We start from the raw sequence: 26,698 nt of genomic DNA on the forward strand, positions 1-26,698 counted from the left end.
TATAAATTAATAAAACCATAGAACACAGGAATGGGAAGAGGAGGTAGTGTTGCTGTAAATGTATGACGGGGAAGGTGAAAAAGCTCATTTAGATTTGCAGGAGAGGGAAGGAGAACAAAAGAGTCGGGTGGACAGTAAGCCGGAGAGAGAGAGTGAGAGAAGAAGAGGGAGACAGGAACAGGCTTGTTTTCCCAGACAGACAGAGAGAGGTGCAATTAAGAAAATTGGGGGAAATTACAGGGTGGGAGAAAAGACTGCGATGTGATAGAGCCTGCTGATAACTTATCAGGACAGAGAGAGAGAGACGGAGGAATAGAGAGAGAGGGAGAGAGAGAGGGAGGGAGGGAGACACACACAGTGTGCCATCACAGCTGCAAGATTTGTGACCTGTTGCCACAAGAAAAGGGCAACCAGTGAAGAACAAACACCACTGTAAATACAACCCATATTTATGTTTATTTATTTTCCCATTTGTACTTTAACTATTTGCACATTGTTACAACACTGTATATATACATATGACATTTTAAATGTCTTTATTCTTTTGAAACTTCTGAGTGTAATGTTTACTGTTAATATTTATTGTTTATTTCACTTTTGTTTACTATCTACTTCACTTGCTTTGGCAATGTTAACACACGTTTCCCATGCCAATAAAGCCCTTAAATTGAATTGAATTGAGAGATAGGGAGAGAGATAGGGAGGGAGGGAGAGGGCAATCAGGAATTGTAGAGAGCAAGAAGGAAATGCAGAGAGAGGGAACAACAGGAAGAGACGGGGAGGAAATGAGTGAGAAAGAAGAGGTAGAGAGGGGGACAGAAGAGAGAAGCAGCTGGAACCGCATAGTATGCACTGGTTAACTGGACACAGTGGACAGACTGCACTGACCTCTAGCTCATCTCCACTCTGTTGTAGAGACGGGATCTATTCCCCTGGTTCAGTAGGGTGAGACTGGACTGCTGTCTAGAACACCTGAGCAAACATCCATTCAATGTCTTGTGGGTAAGTACTATCTATAGACACAGTTAGCATGTGAAGCTCACAGGTGTGAAAGGGGAAGAGAGCCCAACTCAAACTGCTGCAGGCGTTTTGTTTCAATAACCTGTATGTTTGTGTGTCTGCAATTCCTGGTGTTAACCACTGTTCAAACGTCTGTTAGTCTGTGCATGTGTGTGCGTGTGCGTTCTCGCTCGCATGCTTGTGTATGTATACTCTAGCCTTCTGTAATGTATGTATTTTAAGATATTACAAATAATATGTGGGAGTACTAATCATTATGTTCTCATTGGCTGATCATTCTGAGTGTACACCTTCCTATTATTGAGTTGCACCCGCTTTTGTCCTCAGAAAAGCCTCAATTGGACTCCTGGACTCTACAAGGTGTCGAAAGCATTCCACAGGGATGCTGGCCCATGTTGACTTCAATGCTTCCCACAGTTGTATCAAGTTGGATGGATTTTCTTTTGGGTGGTGGACCATTTTTGATACACACAGGAAACTGTTGAACGTGAAAAACCCAGTAGCGTTGCAGTTCTAGACACAAACCGGTGCGCCTGACACCTACGACCATACTGCGTTCAAAGGCTCTTCAATCTTTTGTCTTGCCATTCACCCTCTGAATGGCACACTTGCACAATCCATGTCTCAAGGCTTAAAAACCCTTCTTTAACCTGTCTTCTCCCCTTCATCTACACTGATTGAAGTGGATTTAACAGGTGACATCAATAAGGGATCATAGCTTTCACCTGGATTCACCTTGTCAGTCTATGTCACAGAATATTTTGTATACTTTGTGTATTTACATACATTTAAATCTCACCGTTAAAGGTCCTTGCAAGAGAAATATGATTTGCAAGTCAAAGTGATAGCCCTAGAAGAGTCTTGTTTTGACAATAGTTACTGTCAGACATGGCTCTCACCTTGGGGTAATTTTCTGTTCTTTTTTTATTTGACAATTTCCACACATACTGTACATAAAACAGAATGATTGTTATTTATTTCAAACCCATCCCTCACCAGTGGAGGCTGCTGAGGGGAGGACGGCTCATAATAGTGGCTGGAATGGAGTAAATGCAATGGCATCAAACACATGGAAACCATGTGTGTTTTGTCCTATATATTTATTTGATTTTTGATTTTTAATCCCAGCCCCCATCCCCGCAGGAGGCCTTTTGCCTTTTGGTATGCCGTCATTGTAAATAAGAATTTGTTCTTAACTGACTTGCCTAGTTAAATAAAGGTTAAATAAAAAAAAGGAGGTTTGATGTATTTGATACCATTCCACCAATTCTGCTCCAGCCATTACCACAAGCCCATCCTCCCCAATTAAGGTGCCATCAACCTCCTGTGTCCCCCACCCCTCCCTTCAGAGGACAAAAGCAATCTTGTTTTAGACACTATTTTTTAACATATATTTTTCTACATACATGCCACTTTTCCACACAGTATTACATGACAAAAAGGTGAATCCAGGTGAAAGCTATGATCCCTTATTGATGTCCACTTCAATCAGTGTAGATGAAGGGAAGGAGACAGGTTAAATCATATTTGTTAAGCCTTGAGACAATTGAGACATGGATTGTGTATGTGTGCCATTCAGGGGGTGAATGGGCAAGACAAAAGTTTGAAGTGCCTTTGAATGGGAGATGGTAGTAGGTGCCAAGCGCACCGGTTTGAGTGTGTCAAGAACTGCAACGCTGCTGGGTTTTTCACGCTCAACAGTTTCCCATGTGTATCAAGAATGGTCCACCTCCCAAAGGACATCCAGCCAACTTGACACAACTGTGGAAAGCATTGGAGTCAACATGAGCCAGCATCCCTGTGTTTTGAAGCTGTTCTGAGGGCAAAAGGGGGTGCAACTCAATATTAGGAAGGTGTATGTGTTATCCTGTAGGGCTGGGAATTGCCAGGGGCCTCATGATACGATATTATCATGATACTTAGGTGCCAATACGATATGTATTGCGATTCTCACCATTCTATATGTATTGTGATTCGATACTGGGATTTTATTGCGATTCGATTTTCCAAACATATTGCTCCCCAAGTTTTGATCAGTCATGGAAATAAATGTGCTGAAACCATATTGACTTCCTATTTTAAAAAATATGGAGAAAAGCTATGAAGGACAGGGGAGGGAATGGCCGGCAGGGATGTAGCTCAGTTGGTAGAGCATGGCGTTTGCAATGCCAGGGTTGTGGGTTCGATTCCCACGGGGGGCCAGTATGAAAAAATAAATAATATATATATATATATACAGTGGGGGAAAAAAGTATTTAGTCAGCCACCAATTGTGCAAGTTCTCCCACTTAAAAAGATGAGAGAGGCCTGTAATTTTCATCATAGGTACACGTCAACTATGACAGACAAAATTAGAAGAAAAAAAATCCAGAAAATCACATTGTAGGATTTTTAATGAATTTATTTGCAAATTATGGTGGAAAATAAGTATTTGGTCAATAACAAAAGTTTCTCAATACTTTGTTATATACCCTTTGTTGGCAATGACACAGGTCAAATGTTTTCTGTAAGTCTTCACAAGGTTTTCACACACTGTTGCTGGTATTTTGGCCCATTCCTCCATGCAGATCTCCTCTAGAGCAGTGATGTTTTGGGGCTGTCGCTGGGCAACACGGACTTTCAACTCCCTCCAAATATTTTCTATGGGGTTGAGATCTGGAGACTGGCTAGGCCACCCAGGACCTTGAAATGCTTCTTACGAAGCCACTCCTTCGTTGCCCGGGCGGTGTGTTTGGGATCATTGTCATGCTGAAAGACCCAGCCACGTTTCATCTTCAATGCCCTTGCTGATGGAAGGAGGTTTTCACTCAAAATCTCACGATACATGGCCCCAATCATTCTTTCCTTTACACGGATCAGTCGTCCTGGTCCCTTTGCAGAAAAACAGCCCCAAAGCATGATGTTTCCACCCCCATGCTTCACAGTAGGTATGGTGTTCTTTGGATGCAACTCAGCATTCTTTGTCCTCCAAACACGACGAGTTGAGTTTTTACCAAAAAGTTCTCTTTTGGTTTCATCTGACTATATGACATTCTCCCAATCCTCTTCGGGATCATCCAAATGCACTCTAGCAAACTTCAGACGGGCCTGGACATGTACTGGCTTAAGCAGGGGGACACGTCTGGCACTGCAGGATTTGAGTCCCTGGCGGCATAGTGTGTTACTGATGGTAGGCTTTGTTACTTTGGTCCCATCTCTCTGCAGGTCATTCACTAGGTCCCCCCGTGTGGTTCTGGGATTTTTGCTCACCGTTCTTGTGATCATTTTGACCCCACGGGGTGAGATCTTGCGTGGAGCTTCAGATCGAGGGAGATCAGTGTGTCTTCCATTTCCTAATAATTGCTCCCACAGTTGATTTCTTCAAACCAAGCTGCTTACCTATTGCAGATTCACTCTTCCCAGCCTGGTGCAGGTCTACAATTTTGTTTCTGGTGTCCTTTGACAGCTCTTTGGTCTTGGCCATAGTGGAGTTTGGAGTGTGACTGTTTGAGGTTGTGGACAGGTGTCTTTTATACTGATAACAAGTTCAAACAGGTGCCATTAATACAGGTAACGAGTGGAGGACAGAGGAGCCTCTTAAAGAAGAAGTTACAGGTCTGTGAGAGCCAGAAATCTTGCTTCTCTGTAGGTGACCAAATACTTATTTTCCATCATAATTTGCAAATAAATTCATTAAAAATCCTACAATGTGATTTTCTGGATTTTTTTTCTCAATTTGTCTGTCATAGTTGACGTGTACCTATGATGAAAATTACAGGCCTCTCTCATCTTTTTAAGTGGGAGAACTTGCACAATTGGTGGCTGACTAAATACTTTTTTCCCCCACTGTATATAGTAATAATAATAATGTATGCACTCACTAACTGTAAGTCGCTCTGGATAAGAGCATCTGCTAAATGACTAAAATGTAATATAAAATGTAAAATACTGGAGTTTTGATGCAGGTGCAGCCAACTATAGCAAAAATAATATTGTGATATTGTCAAAAATAATAGCCCAATATGTAACTGTATCGATGTTTTCCCACATCACTACTGGTCAGTGTGAGAGTGTGTGTCCTTTCATTGAAGGCAGGTCATCATCACTTGGACTTTAGGCAAGATAAATACATGTGTATGTATGTGTGTTAGTCAGTGTGTGTGAATCTGTGTGGCAAGTGGTCATTACTTTTGGGTGTTAGAAATGATATACAACAGCAACATGACTCAACAGGGAAACTACATTCTCACCATCAGCTCTCAGCTCTGTATCACCAGAGCCTGAAAAGCAGAGAGAAAGATGGAGAATTTCACAGCTGTCTTCCCGTGTAACAAACTTCACAGGTTCATCAGCCTCCCCCTCTAGTGTTCAGATCGTAGATTTTACAGTGTGAATAACACAATGGGGTTCTGACGTTTCTCTCTCAGCTCCTAATCAGAAAAGTGGGTCTGTCTCTGTCTCTCACTTCCTTCCGGTCTTCTCACCTTGGTGGGGCTCTGTCTAAAAAACTAATGCATTTAACATTTATGTGGTAATATTTGACATATATGCATATTATATATAACTCACACCAAACACAAAAAGGCATTCAGACATGCAGAATACACGGTGCTCTCGGCCCCAGCCACTACAGATCAGGAGCTTTAAATCCCACCCCTCGGCTACTCTCTGCTGCTTTGCATGTTAGTCATGTTGTAATTTGTAACACTAACTTGAACAGGCAGTCGTGTCCAAGCTGTAAAGTTATACAGCCCTGCTTTGTTGCTATGCTGCTTCCGTAGCCACACGAGCTGGCTGTTGCATTGTGGGAAGAGTAGTTTCAGTTTCAAGCTCTAACAGACTTCTGTGGACAAGACTTTAGTATAGATGTAGCCAACCTCTTTTTGTAACATGGTCACGTGTTGTATTGCTTGTCACATTAACAGTGTTGTGTAGTTGCTATCCTGACTGTAGTTATGTGTGTGTGTTGCTAGTTGTTAGTTTGTGAGTTTGTTATCAGGACCCCCCCCTCCCCTCGTGTATCGCACACTGAAAATCAGGAAGTGTAATGCGAACATGACCTTTGTGCATCAAACACAAATGGCACAAAAAAGGTTAGACACACACACAGTGGGAAGAAGAGAACAGACACACTCAGACAGAAGAGGGGAGGAGTGGAGGACAGGTGGGTTAGAAGGAAAGAGAGAGAATGAGAAGAACAGAGACAAATGTATGAATAGTTTAACCAGTATATGCTTGAGGGGCTAGTGTGTTTTTCATTCCTGTTAGTGGTGGTGTGCAGACCCTTAGTTTACCTTTTAAAGGTGCTCTCTCTCTCTAGTTCATTATCTAATTGAGGAACAGTGTATGGTATGACATATTCAGAGTAAACACTAGTGGTGATATGATCATTCTGGGGCAAGGAGAGTTAGAGAATTATAGTTACATTTTTAAAGATGAATACTAAGTATTTTTTATTGCGTTAACATTTATAAAGTATCTCTATCTGTAAGAGATTCTGGCCTGTCAGCTATTTTTGTTCCTGTCTGTCTCTTGCTTTCACTGTTTTATGAAAAGAGCCACAAAAAGGAAGGAAGGAGCGAGAGTGTCACAGAACGACAGAGAGAGAAAACGAGAAAAGAGGGGAGGGACGGAGGGTAAGACATATACGAACCTGTCAGCAAGAGTGTCGCTTGTTTTCAGAAGGAGCTGAGAACAGTAAGATGTGTTTACTTTTCTACCTAACATGAGATATATAGAGAAGGAGAAAGAGAGGAAAGAAGGTTTGATGAACAGATGAGTGTGGGAGTAAAAGAGGAAGGGAAGACAGGTTGTTCGGAGGGGTGGTCTTTGCGTATGTGATGTTGAATGAGAGAAATAAAGGGAGCAATACAGCAAACTAATGTGTGGAGGAAGGCAGTTAGAGAGAGAGACAGGGATGATAATGGAAGTAAAACAAGATTGTTAAGGAGTACATTTGCATTTACTTAATAACTGGCAAGATGTTGCAAATTTAGAAAGGGCATGAAGATGCGTCAATTACAATGTACAGTATTTGTTACATGACCATGCATTACAATTAGCTAGCCTTGAGGTTGTACCTGTAAGTGTACCCTCATTATCCTGTCTCCTTCTCTTTGGGCCCAGAAGAAGTGAAGGTGAAAATGGTTCGGTGAGTTGAACTCCCCCCTCTCAAGACTCTTACACTCAGTTGCTCAACCCTGGTCTTGATCTGCCTTTGCCTAACGCGTGATGTCAACTTCTCTCTTTCTTTTCCTTGTTCTCTCCGTTCCTTTACCATCACTACTTTGTCCTTTAGTCTTTTCTGCTGTCTTGTGTAACGTTTTGTTTTTAAACTCTGTAAGAATTCCCAGCTATTTTGCAGTCGTTTTTCAAATTCTTGAAATGTTGCCCAATTCTGACTGATTCTACATTTGCATCCTACTGTTAGTCTATCAATAACTTTATCATGTCTTGTGTAGCTAGCTACATCTACACTGAAACTTGGCAACAGATATCAATGTGATGGTCCACTTGCGAATGAGAGGTTGTCGAAAGAAAGATAATAGATTGTACATTTACAATCATCAATCATTCCCTTTAGTTTAGAAAGCATGTTCAGTCCCACCTCTCAGACGTGTGATACTATACTTAGCAACAGGTCGTTCTGTAGAATAGGCTAGTATAGTAGCCACTGAATGAAAAGCTGGTGCGTTGTGGTGAGGTGTGTTCTGTGGGTTTGTGAGTTGGTGGTCTGTCTGTCATCTCTTAGGCCTTATGCAGGCTTTACCATTCAAATGTTATGCTAGTTCTTTGCCTTGAAACAATATTGTATACTTGTATGTTAGTGTAAACTTCAAAAAGGTTGCAATAATGCTGTGAAGACTACTCTATACCTAGTACTGTGTTAATCTATGACCTGATAATGGAATGCAGGGTTTTGAAATGGGATTAAACAGACACACTGTGATTTAACTAATCTTTATTACCACGTCTCATATCATTTCCCACCGAGGGAAGAAACTGAGTATCAAAGAGATGATGTGGCTCAGTGGACAGGTGCGGCAGGGCCAGATGATAGCCATTTGTGTGTGCATGTGCTTATGTGTGTGGCGTGATCTGTGTGTGTGTGGTTTGTATATACTGTACAGTCGTAGTCAAAAGTTTTGAGAATGACACAAGTATTGGTCTTCACAAAGTTCGCTGCTTCAGTGTTATGAGATATTTTTGTCAGATGTTACTATGGTATACTGAAGTATAATTACAAGCATTCCATAAGTGTCAAAGGCTTTTATTGACAATTACATTAAGTTTATGCAAAGAGTCCATATTTGCAGTGTTGACCCTTCTTTTTCAAGACCTCTGCAATCCACCCTGGCATGCTGTCAATTAACTTCTGGGCCACATCCTGACTGATGGCAGCCCATTCTTGCATAATCAATGCTTGGAGTTTGTCAGAATGTGTGGGGTTTTGTTTGTCCACCCGCCTCTTGAGGATCGACCACAAGTTCTCAATGGGATTAAGGTCTGGGGAGTTTCCTGGCCATGGACCCAAAATGTCGATGTTTTGTTCCCCGAGCCACTTAGTTATCACTTTTGCCTTATGGCAAGGTGCTCCATCATGCTGGAAAAGGCATTGTTCGTCAACAAACTGTTCTTGGATTGTTGGGAGAAGTTGCTCTTGGAGGATGTGTTGGAACCATTCTTTATTGATGGCTGTGTTCTTAGGCAAAATTGTGAGTGAGCCCACTCCCTTGGCTGAGAAGCAACCCCACGCATGAATGGTCTCCAGATGCTTTACTGTTGGCATGACACAGGACTGATGGTAGCGCTCACCTTGTCTTCTCTGGATAAGGTGTTTTCCGGATGCCCCAAACAATCGGAAAGGGGATTGATCAGAGAAAATGACTTTACCCCAGTCCTCAGCAGTCCAATCCCTGTACCTTTTGCAGAATATCAGTCTGTCCCTGATGTTTTTCCTGGAGAGAAGTGGCTTCTTTGCTGCCCTTCTTGACACTAGGCCATCCTCCAAAAGTCTTTGCCTCACTGTGCGTGCAGATGCACTCACACCTGCCTGCTGCCATTCCTGAGCAAGCTCTGCATTGGTGGTGCCCCGATCCCGCAGCTGAATCAACTTTAGGAGACGGTCCTGGCGCTTGCTGGACTTTCTTGGGCGCCCTGATGCCTTCTTCACAACAATTGAACCTCTCTCCTTGAAGTTCTTGATGATCTGATAAATGGTTGATTTAGGTGCAATCTTACTAGCAGCAATATCCTTGCCTGTGAAGCCCTTTTTGTGCAAAGCAATGATGACGGCACGTGTTTCCTTGCAGGTAACCATGGTTAACATAGGAAGAACAATGATTTCAAGCACCACCCTCCTTTTAAAGCTTCCAGTCTGTTATTCTAACTCAATCAGCATGACAGAGTGATCTCCAGCCTTGTCCTCGTCAACACTCTCACCGGTGTTAACGAGAAAATCACTGACATGATGGCAGCTGGTCCTTTTGTGGCAGGGCTGAAATGCAGTGGAAATGTTTTTGGGGGATTAAGTTCATTTTCATGGCAAATCACTCTTCATAACATTCTGGAGTATATGCAAATTGCCATCATCAAAACTGAGGCAACAGACTTTGTGAAAATTAGTATTTGTGTCATTCTCAAAACTTTTGACCACGACTGTATGTATAGGTGTGTAATGTGTTTCTCTCTGTGTATCCAGGTGGTTCCACAGGGATATCTCTGGCGTGGAGGCTGAGTCTGTTTTGAAGAGCAGAGGCGTCCATGGCAGCTTCCTGGCCCGACCCAGCAGGAAGAACCAGGGAGACTTCTCTCTCTCTGTCAGGTAGGAATACACTCCATCTCTTTCTTTGTCCTTATCTCTCTCTCTGTCAGCTAGGATATCCTCTCTCTCTCTTTCTCCTTCTCTCTCCATCAGGTAGGATAGGAACACTTTCTATCTCTCTCTTTCTTCTTCTCTCTCTCTCCATCAGCTAGGACATCCTCCATCTCTCTCTTTCTCCTCCTTTCTCTCCGTCAGGTAGAGGTACACTCCATCTCTTTCTCCTTCTTTGTCTCTCCTTCTCTCTCCTTCTCTCAACCTACAGTGTCTTCGGAAAGTATTCAAACCCCTTGACCTTTTCCACATTGACTTTTTCCACATTTTGTTGTGTTACAAAGAGGGATTAAAATTGATTTAATTGTTATTTTTTGTAATCATTGCTAGACAACCATTTTCAGGTCTTGCCAAAGATTATCAAGCAGATTTAAGTCAAAACTGTAACTAGGCCACTCAGGAACATTCACTGTCCTTTTGGTAAGCAACTCCAGTGAAGATTTGGTCTTGTATTTTAGGTTATTGTACTTCTGAAAGCTGAATTCCTCTCCCAGTGTCTGGTAGAAAGCAGCCTGAACCAGGCATTCCTTTAGGAATTTGCTTGTGCTTAGCTCCATTCCTTTTCTTTTTTATCCTGAAAAACTCACCAGTCCTTAACGATTACAAGCATACCCATAACATGATGCAGCCACCACTATGCTTGAAAATGTGGAGAGTGGTACTCAGTAATGTGTTGTATTGGATTTGCCCCAAACATAACATTACCTTGTTGCAAACAAGATGCATGTTCTGGAATATTTTTTTTCCTTTACAGGCTTCCTTCTTTTCACTCTGTCAATTAGTTTAGTATTGTGGAGTAACTGCAATGTTGTTGATCCATCCTCCGTTTTCTCATATCACAGCCATTAAACTCTGTAACTGTTTTAAAGTCACCATTGGCCTCATGGTGAAATCCCTGAGCGGTTTCCTTCCTCTCCAGCAACTGAGTTAGGAAGTACGCTTGTATCTTTGTAGTGACTGGGTGTATTGATACACCATCCAAAGTGTCATTAATAACTTCACCATGCTCAAAGGAATATTAAATGTCGACTTTTTTCATTTTTACCCATCTACCAATAGGTGCCCTTCTTTGTGAGGCATTGGAAAACCTCCCTGGTCTTTGTGGTTGAATCTGTGTTTGAAATTCACTGCTCGACTGAGGGACCTTACAGATAATTGTATGTGTGGGGTACAGATATGAGGTAGTCTTTCAAAAATCATGTTAAACACTATTATTGCACACAGAGTGAGTCCATGCAACTTATCTTGGTAAGCACATTTTTACTCCTGAACTTATTAAGGCTTGCCATAACAAAGGGGTTGAATACTTATTGACTCAAGACATTTCAGCTTTTTATTTGTAAATAATTTGTCAAACATTTGAAAAACATAATTCCACTTTGATATTATGGGGTATTGTGTGTATTCCAGTAATCAAAAAAATCTACATTTAATAAAATGTAATACATTTGAATTTCAGGATCTAACAACAAAATGTGGAAAAAGTCAAGGGGTGTGAATACTTTCTGAAGGCACTGTATGTTAACCCACAGCGTTTCGCTACACCCGCAATAACATCTGCTAAATATGTGTATGTGACCAATAAAAATTGATTTGAAAAATTGATTTGATCGAATTTGATTTACAGTATATCATCTCTACTCACTCGTCCTTTCCTCTCTCCTTATCTTGCCCTCCGTCAGGTACAGATACACTGCATCTCTCTTTCTCTCCTTTTTTAATATATTTTTTTACTTAAAACTAGCTTAGGAAGAATTGTCTACTGTCACTGACTGGCCCATGAATGTCCTCTGATCTTTGACCCCAGGGTGGGTGAGCTGGTGACCCACATCCGTATCCAAAACACAGGGGACTTCTACGACCTGTATGGAGGGGAGAAGTTTGCCACGCTGTCCGAGCTGGTGGAGTACTACACTGCAGAGAACGGGATCCTGCAGGACAAAGATGGCACCATCATCGAGCTCAAATACCCCCTCAACTGCTCCGACCCCACCACCGAGAGGTCAGTGCACTCTCATCTCTAACCTTTAACCTTTACCCCTAAACCTTAATACCACCAGAGTCAGTCAGTCAAGTCTGTGTACTCTTCTCTCAAACCGCTAACCCCTAACTTTACCATTCAGAGGCCTGTGCACTTCTTTCAAACTGCATGTCTATCAAACTGAAGAAGATCATATCAAATGCTCCTGAGACATTTAACATCCAGGCATTTTGCAATTAATAATTTGCTAAATGTTTATGTTGAGGATCACAAGGCTTTCAGAAGGAAAGGTAATTCTTTGGCCTTTACTTTGAGGCGTGTGCGTGTGTGCGTGCATGTGTGTGTGTAAATCCCTCATGTTCTGCCCTCACTGCCCCTCCTTTCCCCGCTCTCTTTTCTCTCTCTCCCTCTGTCAGTTTGACTTCCCTTTCTTGCTGCGGTTGGAAACTTTAGGTTTTGACACATTTGAAAACAGTGACCAGACCCACCTCACCTTCCTCTCCTAACCTCCATCTCAGTCTTGCTCTGTTTCAGTCTTTCTGATCTCTTTCTCGATACCCATATCACAGGTTCTGCTGTAATGGTATGCTTTATAGTCCAATGTTAATGCAGAGGTGTCAGGCTATGATAATTATGCCTCTGTAACTTTCTCACTCATCATTATTCACAATTAATTCATGATTATCTGTAATCATAGTAGGATCCACATTAATGTAGAAGTGTTTAGAAACATCTTATATTCTTATTTACAATAAAAGTGACTCCAAAAAGACAAAATACATTATTTACCAAGGAGGATAACTGAAGTAGTATTTCATACAAGTGGAGGACACCCCCAACATAGCAGTATTCTTATCTGGGTTAGAGTTTTAGTACATTCTACAGAGATTTTGTGAATGTACAGTTATTCATACTGTGATAAATTGTCTGGTCAACAGATTCATCCAGGGCCAAGAGCATGACAGAACATAGTGTTAAAAAGGGGAGGGGGGGGGGGGTTGGTGATATGGGGGGGGTTTGTGTGAGGCTCAGGCTATAAATATCCTGTTGTCTTGAGCCACGAAATCTTGTCATCAGAATTTTCCGACCGCAAAGCAGGATGTTCAGATGAAGAAATCGAGAACTGTGCCTAAATTTAAACAGCAGGCAGCACTCAGAGACGATCCCCATACTAACAGTGTAAACTCTCCCAGACATGCACGCAAACACACATTCACACACACTATACTCACAGGACAGAAATACTTGCATAAACCCACATACAGTGCATTTGTACAGGCCGTAAATACACATTAGTAACCAAAATGTCCTCAACCATTTATTAAAGTCCTCTACCACTTTGCAACACAGTTACAGTACATTACATTTACGCTCGCTTTCACGGTCTGTCCGGTAGCACTGAACAGGCTGCACACTGTACTTTTACAGTATAGTACTATACAGACCTGTTCTAACACACCGGCTTCTGCTTTATGTGCTGCTTATCATAACTATGATTAGCTGAATCATATGTGTTAGAGCAGGGCTGGAGCAAAAGCCTGTACACAGAGCAGCTCTCCAGGAGGAGGGTTGTCCAACCCTGGTGTAGGGCATAGTGATGTCTCCATTAGAGCTTCATTGACCCCTTCTCTATCATACACCATACAGGTGGTATCACGGACACCTGTCAGGCCCCAACGCAGAGAAGTTGCTATGGGAACGGGATGAGCCAGGCACCTTCCTGGTGCGTGAGTCTCTGTCCAAACCTGGAGACTTTGTTCTGTCTGTTCTGACTGAGGAGAAGAGCAAGGCATCCAGCGGAGGGAGGAGGGTCTCACACATCAAGATCATGTGCCAGGTGTGTGTGTATGTGTGGTTGTGCGTACGTGCATGAGTGTGTGCAAGCGTGTGAGAATGTTTGTGTGTTTTTCTCTCTCTCACTCACATTCACTATTATAATTCACATTGCAATCTTTGCTATAGTTTTTCCCATATCTGAGTACATCTTATGAAACCAGACCAATTTTCAGTTTCTCCTAAATGTTCATTCTTATGCAATGAGTGACCTTCCTGCTTCCAACATCTATGAGAAAACCTGACAAACACACCACCACTACTGTCTCAGCACAGAAACAGTTATGCAAAGTCAAGTCAATATGAACATGGAGGTTTGAGGTTGATAGATGTCACTGACGACATCCTGGTTACAAAACGTTTACTTTTGCCAAGCGGTTATGTTTTAATTAGTTAGTTACGTATTTCATTTAGACCCTTAGGTGATGTGTGAAAATTCATATACGATTCCAATAAAACACATGAGAATTGGTATTCACATATATTAATGTGTGTACAGTAACTACCACTAGAAATAAAAATAGCATAGTAATTTCAGAGTTCAGAGCTAGACTAACTTACTGCATTCATCCCCAAACCTCATTTTCATAGATTAAACGTTGTCAGCAGCACCATCAGGGTTAGTTTTGTTTTAGCTGTGGTTCATCTCATTGCAGACATGAGGCAGATTTGAATGAGAGGCATTGTAGGGCTGGAGTCTGGAGAATTCAGTCAGAAGATTATCACGGAGGTCATTGAGTCCTGGCACAGGCCCTACCAGGAGCAAGCATCAGGTGCATTTCCTGATAGCTAATAGGAAGTACATTAAAGATATTTTAAAGGTACTTTTGCATACTTTTTGGCCAAAAGTGGTCCCCGAAAATTGCGTACTATGTCACAAATGGGCAGATATGTGCACCATGTCATTGCTCTCTCTCTCTCTACTGTGTGTGCGTCTTGCTAGCTGTCACTCAAATGGCGAGGGGCTGAAGCTCATGGACTGAAACTCGAATTGCTAGGGGGCTTGCCTACGTGGGGGTAAATGTAGGGAAAATGGCACAGCACAGCTTCCAGAAAACAGTCTCTTTCAAACTAGAGATTTCGTGGCTAACTGAGGTAAAACTGCAATTTTGCTCATAGATTATGCATGTATGAACTACAGATTGACACATTCAGCCCAAAGCGGGAGGTTTAAAAAATACTTACTAGTCGCCAAAGTACCGACGCATGCCTTTAAATACATGAAGTAAACTGGCTGTCATTGTCTGGTGAGTCGGCCATCCAGCTGTATGATTAGATCAGATAACATTTATTTCCCTCATGTGGAAATTTGTTTTCACAGCTTCATCAGCATACAGCTTACTGAAAAGAGGTCAAATGTGCTAAACATAACGAAAGAACCAAAACCACAGTTACCTAAATAACATTATTAATGTGTATTATTGACCGTTTCTATATTCTATATCGTTCCGTGTGTGTGAGTGTGTGTGTGTGTATATATATATATATTTACACAGTCCCAGTCAAACATTTGGACACACCTACTCATTCAAGGGTTTTTCTTTATTTTTACTATTTTCTACATTGTAGAATAATAGTGAAGACATCAAAACTATGAAATAACACATATGGAATCATGTAGTAACAAAAAAGGTGTTAAACAAATCAAAATATATTTTATATTTGAGATTCTTCAAAATAGACACCCTTTGCCTTGATGACAGGTTTGCACACTCTTGGCATTCTCTCAAACAGCTTCATGAGACAGTCACCTGGAATGCATTTCAATTAACAGGTGTGCCTTCTTAAAAGTTTATTTGTGGAATTTCTTTCCTTCTTAATGCGTTTGAGCCAATCAGTTGTGTTGTTACAAGGTAGGGGTGGTATACAGAAGATAGCCCTATTTGGTAAAAGACCAAGTCCATATTATGGGAAGATCAGATCAAATAAGCAAAGAGAAATGACAGTCCATCATTACCTTAAGATATGAAGGTCAGTCAATACGGAACATTTCAAGAACTTTGAAAGTTTCTTCAAGTGCAGTCGCAAAAACCATCAAGCGACATGATGAAACTGGCTCTCAGGAATGGAAGACCCAGAGTTACCTCTGCTGCAGAGGATAAGTTCATTAGAGTTACCAGCCTCAGAAATTGCAGCCCATATAAATGCTTCACAGAGTTCAAGTAACAGACACATATCAACATCAACTGTTCTGAGGGGACTGTGTGAATCAGGCCTTCATGGTCGAATTGCTGCAAAGAACATAGTAAAAATAAAGAAAAACCCTGGAATGAGTAGGTGTGTCCAAACCTTTGACTGGTACTAATATATATACAGTGGGGAGAACAAGTATTTGATACACTGCCGATTTTGCAGGTTTTCCTACTTACAAAGCATGTAGAGGTCTGTAATTTTTATCATAGGTACACTTCAACTGTGAGAGACGGAATCTAAAACAAAAATCCAGAAAATCACATTGTATGATATTTAAGTAATACATTTGCATTTTATTGCATGACATAAGTATTTGATCACCTACCAACCAGTAAGAATTCCGGCTCTCACAGACCTGTTAGTTTTTCTTTAAGAAGCCCTCCTGTTCTCCACTCATTACCTGTATTAACTGCACCTGTTTGAACTTGTTACCTGTATAAAAAACACCTGTCCACACACTCAATCAAACAGACTCCAACCTCTCCACAATGGCCAAGACCAGAGAGCTGTGTAAGGACCTCAGGGATACAATTGTAAACCTGCACAAGGCTGGGATGGGCTACAGGACAATAGGCAAGCAGCTTGGTGAGAAGGCAACAACTGTTGGCGCAATTATTAGAAAATTGAAGAAGTTCAAGATGACGGTCAATCACCCTCGGTCTGGGGCTCCGTGCAAGATCTCACCTCGTGGGGCATCAATGATCATGAGGAAGGTGAGGGATCAGCCCAGAACTACACGGCAGGACCTGGTCAATGACCTGAAGAGAGCTGGGACCACAGTCTCAAAGAAAACCATTAGTAACACACTACGCCGTCATGGATTAAATTAACCTGCAGCGCACGCAAGGTCCCCCTGCTCAGGCCAGCGCATGTCCAGGCCCGTCTGAAGTTTGCCAATGACCATCTGGATGATCCAGAGGAGGAATGGGAGAAGGTCATGTGGTCTGATGAGACAAAAATATAGCTTTTTGGTCTAAACTCCACTCGCCGTGTTTGGAGGAAGAAGAAGGATGAGTACAACCCCAAGAACACCATCCCAACCGTGAAGCATGGAGGTGGAAACATCATTCTTTGGGGATGCTTTTCTGCAAAGGGGACAGGACGACTGCACCGTATTGAGGGGAGGATGGATGGGGCCATGTACCGCGAGATCTTGGCCAACAACCTCCTTCCCTCAGTAAGAGCATTGAAGATGGGTCGTGGCTGGGTCTTCCAGCATGACAATGACCCGAAACACACAGCCAGGGCAACTAAGGAGTGGCTCCGTAAGAAGCATCTCAAGGTCCTGGAGTCTCCAGACCTGAACCCAATAGAAAATCTTTGGAGGGAGCTGAAAGTCCGTATTGCCCAGCGACAGCCCCGAAACCTGAAGGATCTGGAGAAGGTCTGTATGGAGGAGTGGGCCAAAATCCCTGCTGCAGTGTGTGCAAACCTGGTCAAGACCTACAGGAAACGTATGATCTCTGTAATTGCAAACAAAGGTTTCTGTACCAAATATTAAGTTCTGCTTTTCTGATGTATCAAATACTTATGTCATGCAATAAAATGCAAATTAATTACTTAAAAATCATACAATGTGATTTTCTGGATTTTTGTTTTAGATTCCGTCTCTCACAGTTGAAGTGTACCTATGATAAAAATTACAGACCTCTACATGCTTTGTAAGTAGGAAAACCTGCAAAATCGGCAGTGTATCAAATACTTGTTCTCCCCACTGTGTGTGTGTGTGTGTATATAGATATATATATATACACACACACACACAGTGCATTCGGAAAGTATTCAGACCCGTTGACTTTTTCCACATTTTGTTACGTGACAGCCTTATTCTAAAATGCATTAAATTGTTTTTTCCCCCTAATCAATCTACACACAATACCCCATAATGACAAAGCAAAAACAGGTTTTTAGAAATTGTAGCTAATTTATAAAAATTAAAAAATACAGAACTATCACATTTAATTAAGTATTCAGACCCTTTACTCAGTACTTTGTTGAAGCACCTTTGGCAGCGATTAAAGCCTTGAGTCTTCTTGGGTATGACGCTACAAGCTTGGCACAACTGTATTTGGGGAGTTCCTCCCATTCTTCTCTGCAGATCCTCTCAAGCTCTGTCAGGATGGATGGGGAGCGTCGCTGCACAGCTATGTTCAGGTGTCTCCAGAGATGTTCGATCGGGTTCAAGTCCAGGCTCTAGCTGGGCCACTCAAGGACATCCAGAGACTTGTCCCGAAGCCACTCCTGCGTTGTCTTGGCTGTGTGCTTAGGGTGGTTGTCCTGTTGGAAGGTGAACCTTCGCCCCAGTCTGAGGTCCTGAGCACTCTGGAGCAGGTTTTCATCAAGGATCTCTCTGTACTTTGCTCTGTTCATCTTTCCCTCGATCCTGACTAGTCTCCCAGTCCCTGCCACTGAAAAACATACCCACAGCATGATGCTGCCACCACCATGCTTCACCGTAGGGATGGTGCCAGGTTTCCTCCAGACGTGACGCTTGGCACTGAGGCCAAAGAGTTCAATCTTGGTTTCATCAGACCAGAGAATCTTGTTTGTCATGGTCGGAGAGTCTTTAGGTGCCTTTTGGCAAACTCCAAGCGGGCTGTCATGTGGCTTTTACCGAGGAGTGGCTTCCGTCTGGCCACTCTACCATAAAGGCCTGATTGGTGGAGTGCTGCAGAGATGGTTGTCCTTCTGGAAGGTTCTCACATCTCCACAGAGGAACTCTAGAGATCTGTCAGAGTGACCAAAGAGTTCTTGGTCACCTCCCTGACCAAGGCCTTTCTCCACTGATTGCTCAGTTTGGCCAGGCGGCCAGTTCTAGGAAGAGTCTTGGTGGTTCCAAACTTCTTCCATTTAAGAATGATGGAGGCCACTGTGTTCTTGGGGACCTTCAATGCTGCAGACATTTTTTGGTACCCTTCCCCAGATCTGTGCCTCGACACAATCCTGTCTCGGAGCTCTACGGACAATTCCTTCGACCTCATGTCTTGGTTTTTGCTCTGACATGCACTGTCAACTGTGGGACCTTATATAGACAGGTGTGTGCCTTTCCAAATCATGTCCAATCAATTGAATTTACCAAAGGTGGACTCCAATCAAGTTGTATAAACATATCAAGGATGATCAATGGAAACAGGATCCACCTGAGCTCAATTTCGAGTCTCATAGCAAAGGGTCTGAATAATTATGTAAATAAGTTATTTCTGTTTTTGTTTTTTTCTAAAAACCTGTTTTCGCTTTGTCATTATGGGGTATTGTGTGTAGATTGCTGAGAATGTTTATTTTTTAAATCCATTTTAGAATAAGACTAACATAACAAAATGTGGAAAAAGTCAAGGGGTCTGAATACTTTCCGAAGGCACTGTATATATATATACAGTGCCGTGAAAAGGTATTTGCCCACTTTCTGATTTTCTCTATTTTTACATATTTTTGATACTGAATGCTATCAGATATTCAACCAAAACCTAATATTAGATAGTTTACAAATAACAAAACAAATTGATACTTACTGTATTTATTTAATTGACAAAGTTATACAACACCCAATTCCTCTGTGTAAAAATGTAATTGCCCCCTTACACTAACTGGTTGTGCCACCGTTAGCTGCAATGACAGCAACCAAATGCTACCTGTGGTTGTTGATCAGTCTCTCACGTCGCTGTGGAGGAATTTTGGCCCACTCTTGCATGCAGAACTACTTTAACTCAACAACATTTGTGGGTTTTCAAGCATGAACTGCCACAACATCCCAATTGAGATTAGGTCTGGACTTTGACTAGGCCATTCCAAAACTTCAAATGTGTTGCTTTTTAGCCATTTTCATGACTTGATTGTTTGTTTTGGATCATTGTCTTGCTGCATGACCCAGCTGCGCTTCAGCTTCAGCTCACAGACGGATGGCCTGACATTCTCCAGTAGAATTATCAGATACAGAGCAGAATATTTATGGTTCCTTCTATTAAGGCAAGTCGTCCAGGTCCTAAGGCAGCAAAGCATCCCCAAACCATCACACTACCACCACCATGCTTGACTGTTGGTATAAGGTTCTTACTGTGGAATGCAGGGTTTGGTTTTCACCAGGCATAATGGGACCCATGTCGTCATATATTTATATAAATAGAATGACCGGTACACGGTGGGAGGCAAGGAGATGTTTGACACCCTGGCTGACCTGGTGGAGCACTACAAACGCAAAGGCATCGAGGAGATGTCTGGAACCTGGGTGCACCTCAAACAGGTAAAGACTTAGGACGCCATACAGTCAAGTTACAACCTTACACAGGTTGGAGATACTGTATCTTATAATGGGTTAAAGATCACCTGAATGACAAGATAGAGCCATATCTGAACAAATCTTGACTTCTCCTCTCTTTCCTGTCCACTCCATCCTTCTCTCATTCAGCCCTACTTCTCCACCAGAGTGAATGCAGCAGACATTGACAGCAGAGTGAGGCTGCTGGACCAGACGGCGGAGAGAGAGAACGAGGGAGACAAGAAGAGCAAAGCAGGATTCTGGGAGGAGTTTGATGTAAGTCGATTAAGTTTTTGATAGAGGGAAGATGTGATGGTTTGAACAACCCTTCTTCACCTCTTCCTCTCTTTACTCAACCTGGTCTCAGAGCATTTCATGTTATTATGCATGTCAATTTGAGACACTTCATTTAGTATGATATGTTACGTTTCTTATGGTATGTATTAATTTGTAGATGTCCATCACCCATTTTATATGATATGTTATGAATTACAATTCTTATTATATGTTACGGCTTTGCAAAAAAACGTACAATATGTTACGAATTTTCAAAAAGTACAAATTCTAGCTAGGGATTAGGGTTAAGGTTAGGGGAAGGGTTAGCTAAAAGGGTTAAGGTTAGGGGAAGGGTTCGCTAACATGCTAAGTAGTTGCAAAGTAGCTAAAAAGTAGTAAGTAGTTGAAAAGTTGCTAAAATGCTAAAGTTGCCCTTGATGAGATTCAAACTTGTAACCTTTGGGTTGCTAGACGTTCGCGTTATACACCCACGCATCCACCCCGACTAACCACCTTACTTTCGTTTTAGCTTAAGTAACCATCTATCTTATGTAACCATACCAAACATAACATATCATTCTAATTCGAGTGTTCCGGATTTGTTTACTATGTTACGTCTAGTCTATGAGACCCGGCTGCTTTTCTCTACTGTAGGTTTTCTGAGGCCTAATTTCTAACGCGCTCCCCGGACTGCACTAGCGATCGCACAAGTTGATTTTGTCCTCCCACACCAGACATGATCAGGAACACGCAGGTTGAAATATCAAAACAAACTCTTAACCAATTATATTAATTTCGGGACAGGTCAAAAAGCATTCAACATTTATGGGAATTTAGCTAGCTAGCTTGCGGTTGCTAGCTAATTTGTCATGGGATATAAACATTGGGTTGTTATTTTACCTGAAATGCACAAGGTCCTCTACTCCGACAATTAATACACAGATAAACCGGTAAACGTTTGTTTTCTAGTAATCTCTCCTCCTTCAGGCTTCTTCTTCTTCTTTTGACTTTATATGGCCGTTGTCAACCAACTTTATGGTGCATTACCACAACCAACTGGACTGGAGAGTGGACCTCAGTTCATCTTTCAATCACCCATGTGGGTAGATGCTCCTAAAAACCAATGAGGAGATGGGAGAGGCAGGATTTGCAGCACGTTAAGTATCACCAATAGAACCGAGTTCTATTTTAGCGCCTGGCCACGTAGACGCTCGTTGACGTGCGCGAGCAGTGTGGGTGCAACGATTGAATAACATGTATGTGTACATTTATTTTGCCACGCTCGCGCACAAGACGCGTAAGGTGTGGTCACCGCTGACCTTACGTGCGCGAGCGTTGCAAAATAAATGCGCGTGCGGTCTGGGTAGCAAGTTAGAAATTAGGCCTCAGAAAAAATCAACACGCGTGCGATGGTGCACGCGCGCGCAGGGTGTAGTCACCAAGTGTGTCTGTGTTTGATGCTTTAGTTGGTCATATAAACTGTGTATGTAATGTGCCTTTACTCTTGTGCAATATGGTGAAACATTTTGAAACATGTTCCCTTGGACAAGTCAAAGCGAGAGTGTTGCAAGGAAAAACTATAATCAAATGGTTAAACGTCTCACTACTACAGCCATAGGAAGTAGACTGCAACAACCATAGACTACTTTTTTACTACCACCATGTGGTAGCATGTGGTACGGCTATTTGAGGCCTTTGTCCCAATTCTCTAATCTCAGAAACCCACAACTATAACCTTGCGTAATTGCGTCAGATGCTACATAGTCTGGTCACGAGAGATTAGATATTGTCTAACACTAATTCCAAACTGCTTTAACAGTACATAAAAAATAACTTTTCAAATGGTAAAAAAAATATGGGTAACGAATTTACATTAACTGTATGTTCATTAAGCATACATAACACATCCATGATCATATAATAAACATGACATATTTATAGAGCATTCATTAATGTATTCATAGTAATTTAGTATGTCAGTATTCCACAAATACTGGGAATGGGGTTTCCATGTCTTTAAACATTAACTCATTCTCCTGAAGGTATTGCTGAAAAGAGTTTGAGTTGTCACAACTGGGTTGGGTGACTTTATGTTTGGGATTTTTACAGTCAACCCCTTCCCTCAAGTCTGTGAGGTTAGGCCAGGGGTTAGGTTACACTGGTCCTGGTGTGCACATGCAGGCTTTTGTTCTAGCCCTGTGAAATAGTAAACACTGGATGTATGTGTAACCCCAATCCTGTAGACCAATTAGAGTTCACCTGAGCTGACACAGGCTAACAGGCAGGATGAGAGGGGCTGATGCTGCTGATTAGGAACCTCACTGAAAGTCTCCTCATAACCAGGGGACTGGATTAGCACTAGCAGCAGCTCCCACCAGGGGTCAGGGGTCAGGACAGGTTGTAAGGCGCTACAGTATAGCTGGACTAGCTATAAGCAGTACGTCTATCCCCTAATGTGTACATTGAGATGAACACAAGATATACAGTGCATTCGAAAAGTATTCAGACCCCTTGACTTTTTCCACATTTTGTTACATTACAGCCTTATTCTAAAATGGATTAAATTCATTTTTTTCCCTCAACAAAGCGAAACAGGTTTTTAGAAATGTTTGCTAATTTATAAAAAATAAAAAACAGAAATACCTTATTTACATAAACTACCGTTCAAAAGTTTGGGGTCACTTAGAAATGTCCTTGTTTCGAAAGAAAAGCATTTTTTTGTCCATTAAAATAACATAAAATTGTTCAGAAATACAGTGTAGACATTGTTAATGTTGTAAATGGCTACTGTAGCTGGAAACGGCTGATTTTTTATGGAATATCTACAAAGGCGTACAGAGGCCCATTATCAGCAACCGTCAGTCCTGTGTTCCAATGGCACGTTGTGTTTGCTAATCTAAGTTTATAATTTTAAAAGGCTAATTGATAATTAGAAAACCCTTTTGCAATTATGTTAGCACAGCTGAAAACTGTTGTGCTGATTAAAGAAGCAATAAAACGGGCCTTCTTGAGACTAGTTGAGTACAGTGAGGGAAAAAAGTATTTGATCCCCTGCTGATTTTGTACGTTTGCCCACTGACAAAGACATGATCAGTCTATAATTTTAATGGTAGGTTTATTTGAACAGTGAGAGACAGAATAACAACAACAAAAATCCAGAAAAACGCATGTCAAAAATGTTATAAATTGATTTGCATTTTAATGAAGGAAATAAGTATTTGACACCTCTGCAAAACATGACTTAGTACTTGGTGGCAAAACCCTTGTTGGCAATCACAGAGGTCAGACGTTTCTTGTAGTTGGCCACCAGGTTTGCACACATCTCAGGAGGGATTTTGTCCCACGCCTCTTTGCAGATATTCTCCAAGTCATTAAGGTTTCGAGCCTGACGTTTGGCAACTCGAACCTTCAGCTCCCTCCACAGATTCTCTATGGGATTAAGGTCTGGAGACTGGCTAGGCCACTCCAGGACCTTAATGTGCTTCTTCTTGAGTCACTCCTTTGTTGCCATGGCCGTGTGTTTTGGGTCATTGTCATGCTGGAATACCCATCTACGACCTATTTTCAATGCCCTGGCTGAGGGAAGGAGGTTCTCACCCAAGATTTGACGGTACATGACGCCGTCCATCGTCCCTTTGAGGCGGTGAAGTTGTCCTGTCCCCTTAGCAGAAAAACACCCCCAAAGCATAATGTTTCCACCACCATGTTTGACGGTGGGGATGGTGTTCTTGGGGTCATAGGCAGCATTCCTCCTCCTCCAAACACGGCGAGTTCAGTTGATGTGTCACGCTCTGGCTCCGGGACTTTGTGTGTTGAGCCAGGGTGTGTTCGTTTCGTGGTGTTTTGTTTGGTTGGGTGGTTCTATGTGTGGTATTTCTTTGTTTGGTTGAGTGACTCCCAATCAGAGGTAACGAGTGTCAGCTGTTGGCTCGTTGTCTCTGATTGGGAGCCATATTTATACGGTCTGTTTTCACCTTGTGTTTGTGGGTTTTTGTTCCGTATTCAGTATTTGTAACTGTGGACTTCACTAGCCGTCTTTGTTTATTGTTTTTGTCGTTCGTGTCTTTACTCTAATATAGTCATGTTCACTCAACGCGCTGCGCTTTGGTCTGCTCCTTTTGAAGACGGTCGTGACAGAAAAACCCACCATAAAAGGACCAAGCAGCGTGTCCAGGAGCAAAGAGACTGGACATGGGAGGAGGCGCCTGGTAAGGAGATCGAGAGGCTGGCGATGGCCCAGGTGGGCAAATCGTGGTCCTGGGAGGACATGCTCGGGGGCAAGGGACCTTGGGGGAAGATCAAGGCCCTGGCGAGAGAGGAGCAACGGCGTCAGCAGGGTCATCGTTGGAAGGACGAGAGGCAACCCCAAAAAGTTTTTTGGGGGGGGCACATGGCTTAGCGGCTGGGCAGCAGGAGGCTGCCACAGGGAGACGTGGAGAGAAGGCTATCGGATTACGGGAGCCATTGGCGAGTAGAGGAAGGGAAGTTGTTGCGGCACGGCGTGAGAGACTGATGTGTGTTACCAGTCCGGTCCGGCCCGTTCCTGATCCCCAGTTAAAGCCAGTGGTGTGTGTTCCCAGTACGGACCGGCCTGTTCCTACTCCACGCATCAAGCCCACGGTGTGCGTCGCCAGTCCAGCCCGGCCTGTTCCTGCTCCACGCACAGAACCTACGGTGTGCGTCGCCAGCCCAGCCCGGCCTGTTCCTGCTCCACGCACAGAACCTACGGTGTGCGTCGCCAGCCCAGCCCGGCCTGTTCCTGCTCCACGAACCAAGCCTACGGTGTGCGTCGACAGCCCTGCCCGGCCTGTTCCTGCTCAACGCACCAAGGCTATGGTGTGCGTCGACAGCCCAGCCCGGCCTGTTCCTGCTCCACGCACAGAACCTACGGTGTGCGTCGCCAGCCCAGCCCGGCCTGTTCCTGCTCCACGCACAGAACCTACGGTGCGCGTCGCCAGCCCGACCCGGCCTGTTCCTGCCACTCGCACCAAACCGACGGTGCGCGTCGCCAGCCCGGTCCGGCCTGTTCCTGCCACCCGCACCAAGTCTACGGTGCGCGTCGCCAGCCCGACCCGGCCTGTTCCTGCCACTCGCACCAAACCTACGGTGCGCGTCGCCAGCCCGGTCCGGCCTGTTCCTTCTCCCCGCACTAGCCCTGAGATGCGTGTCCTCAGCCTGGGACCACCAGTTCCGGCACCACGCACTAGGCCTTATGTGCGTTCCCAGGGTCCAGCATGCCCTGTTGCTTCTCCCCGCACTAGCCCTGAGATGCGTGTCCTCAGCCCGGTACCTCCAGTTCCGGCACCACGCACCAGGCCTACGGTGCGCCTCAGACGGCCAGAGTCTGCCGTCTGCCCAACGGCGCCTGAACTGCCCGTCTGCCCAACGGCGCCTGAACTGCCCGTCTGCCCAACGGCGCTTGAACTGCCCGTCTGCCCAACGGCGCCTGAACTGCCCGTCTGCCCAACGCCGTCTGAACTGTCCGTCTGCCAAGCGCTGCATGAGCCGCCCGTCTGCCAGGAGCCAGAGCCTTCCGCCAGACAGGATCAGCCAGAGCCTTCCGCCAGACAGGATCAGCCAGAGCCTTCCGCCAGACCGGATCAGCCAGAGCCGTCCGCCAGACAGGATCAGCCAGAGCCTTCCGCCAGACAGGATCAGCCAGAGCCTTCCGCCAGACATGAGCAGCCAGATCCGTCGGCCAGCCATGAGCAGCCAGATCCGTCAGCCAGCCATGAGCAGCCAGATCCGTCAGCCAGCCACGAGCAGCCAGATCCTTCAGCCAGCCATGAGCCGTCCAGCCAGGATCCGCCAGAGCCGTCCAGCCAGGGATCCGCCAGAGCCAGCCAGCCAGGATCCGCCATTGAGTCCGGTGCTGTCCCTTAGCCTGGTGCTGCCCCTTAGTCCGGTACTGGCCCTTAGTCCGGTGCTGCCCCCTTAGTCCGGTGCTGCCCTTTAGTCCGGTGCCGCCCCTTAATCCAGTGGGGTTTAGTTGGGGGTGGTCATGTGGAGGAGGCTACGAGAGCGGGTAGTGACTATGGTGGGGTGGGGACCACGACCAGAGCCAGAACCACCGCCGAAGAGGTATGCCCACCCAGCCCTCCCTTGTTTAGCCTTATTGAGGCGCGGTCGCAGTCCGCGCCTTTAGGGGGGGGTACTGTCACGCTCTGGCTCCGGGACTTTGTGTGTTGAGCCAGGGTGTGTTCGTTTCGTGGTGTTTTGTTTGGTTGGGTGGTTCTATGTGTGGTATTTCTTTGTTTGGTTGAGTGACTCCCAATCAGAGGTAACGAGT

General features: G+C 43.8%; 1 protein-coding gene across 7 annotated transcripts in view; it reads left to right on the forward strand.

Annotated features, from left to right (window-relative positions):
* The first annotated feature begins 863 nt into the window (after window positions 1–863).
* The window catches only part of LOC121542962 (tyrosine-protein phosphatase non-receptor type 6), a 35,974-nt gene continuing 10,139 nt past the window's right edge, over window positions 864–26,698 (forward strand). Inside the window, exons 1-8 of one of the 7 annotated variants that reach the window (XM_041852625.1) lie at window positions 6,080–6,163; window positions 6,556–6,635; window positions 7,126–7,150; window positions 9,701–9,823; window positions 11,682–11,876; window positions 13,503–13,692; window positions 20,002–20,118; window positions 20,284–20,409. In XM_041852625.1, coding sequence (XP_041708559.1) covers window positions 7,143–7,150; window positions 9,701–9,823; window positions 11,682–11,876; window positions 13,503–13,692; window positions 20,002–20,118; window positions 20,284–20,409 — 759 coding nt within the window. In that variant the 5' untranslated portion in view covers window positions 6,080–6,163; window positions 6,556–6,635; window positions 7,126–7,142. Of the gene's footprint in view, window positions 1,003–6,079; window positions 6,164–6,198; window positions 6,697–7,125; window positions 7,151–9,700; window positions 9,824–11,681; window positions 11,877–13,502; window positions 13,693–20,001; window positions 20,119–20,283; window positions 20,410–26,698 lie in introns of those variants that run through there. The other 6 variants (XM_041852624.1, XM_041852622.2, XM_041852623.2 and 3 more) reach the window with 6 other exon arrangements.

Source organism: Coregonus clupeaformis, unplaced genomic scaffold (genome assembly GCF_020615455.1).
Source record: "Coregonus clupeaformis isolate EN_2021a unplaced genomic scaffold, ASM2061545v1 scaf0440, whole genome shotgun sequence".
Taxonomy (NCBI): domain Eukaryota; kingdom Metazoa; phylum Chordata; class Actinopteri; order Salmoniformes; family Salmonidae; genus Coregonus; species Coregonus clupeaformis.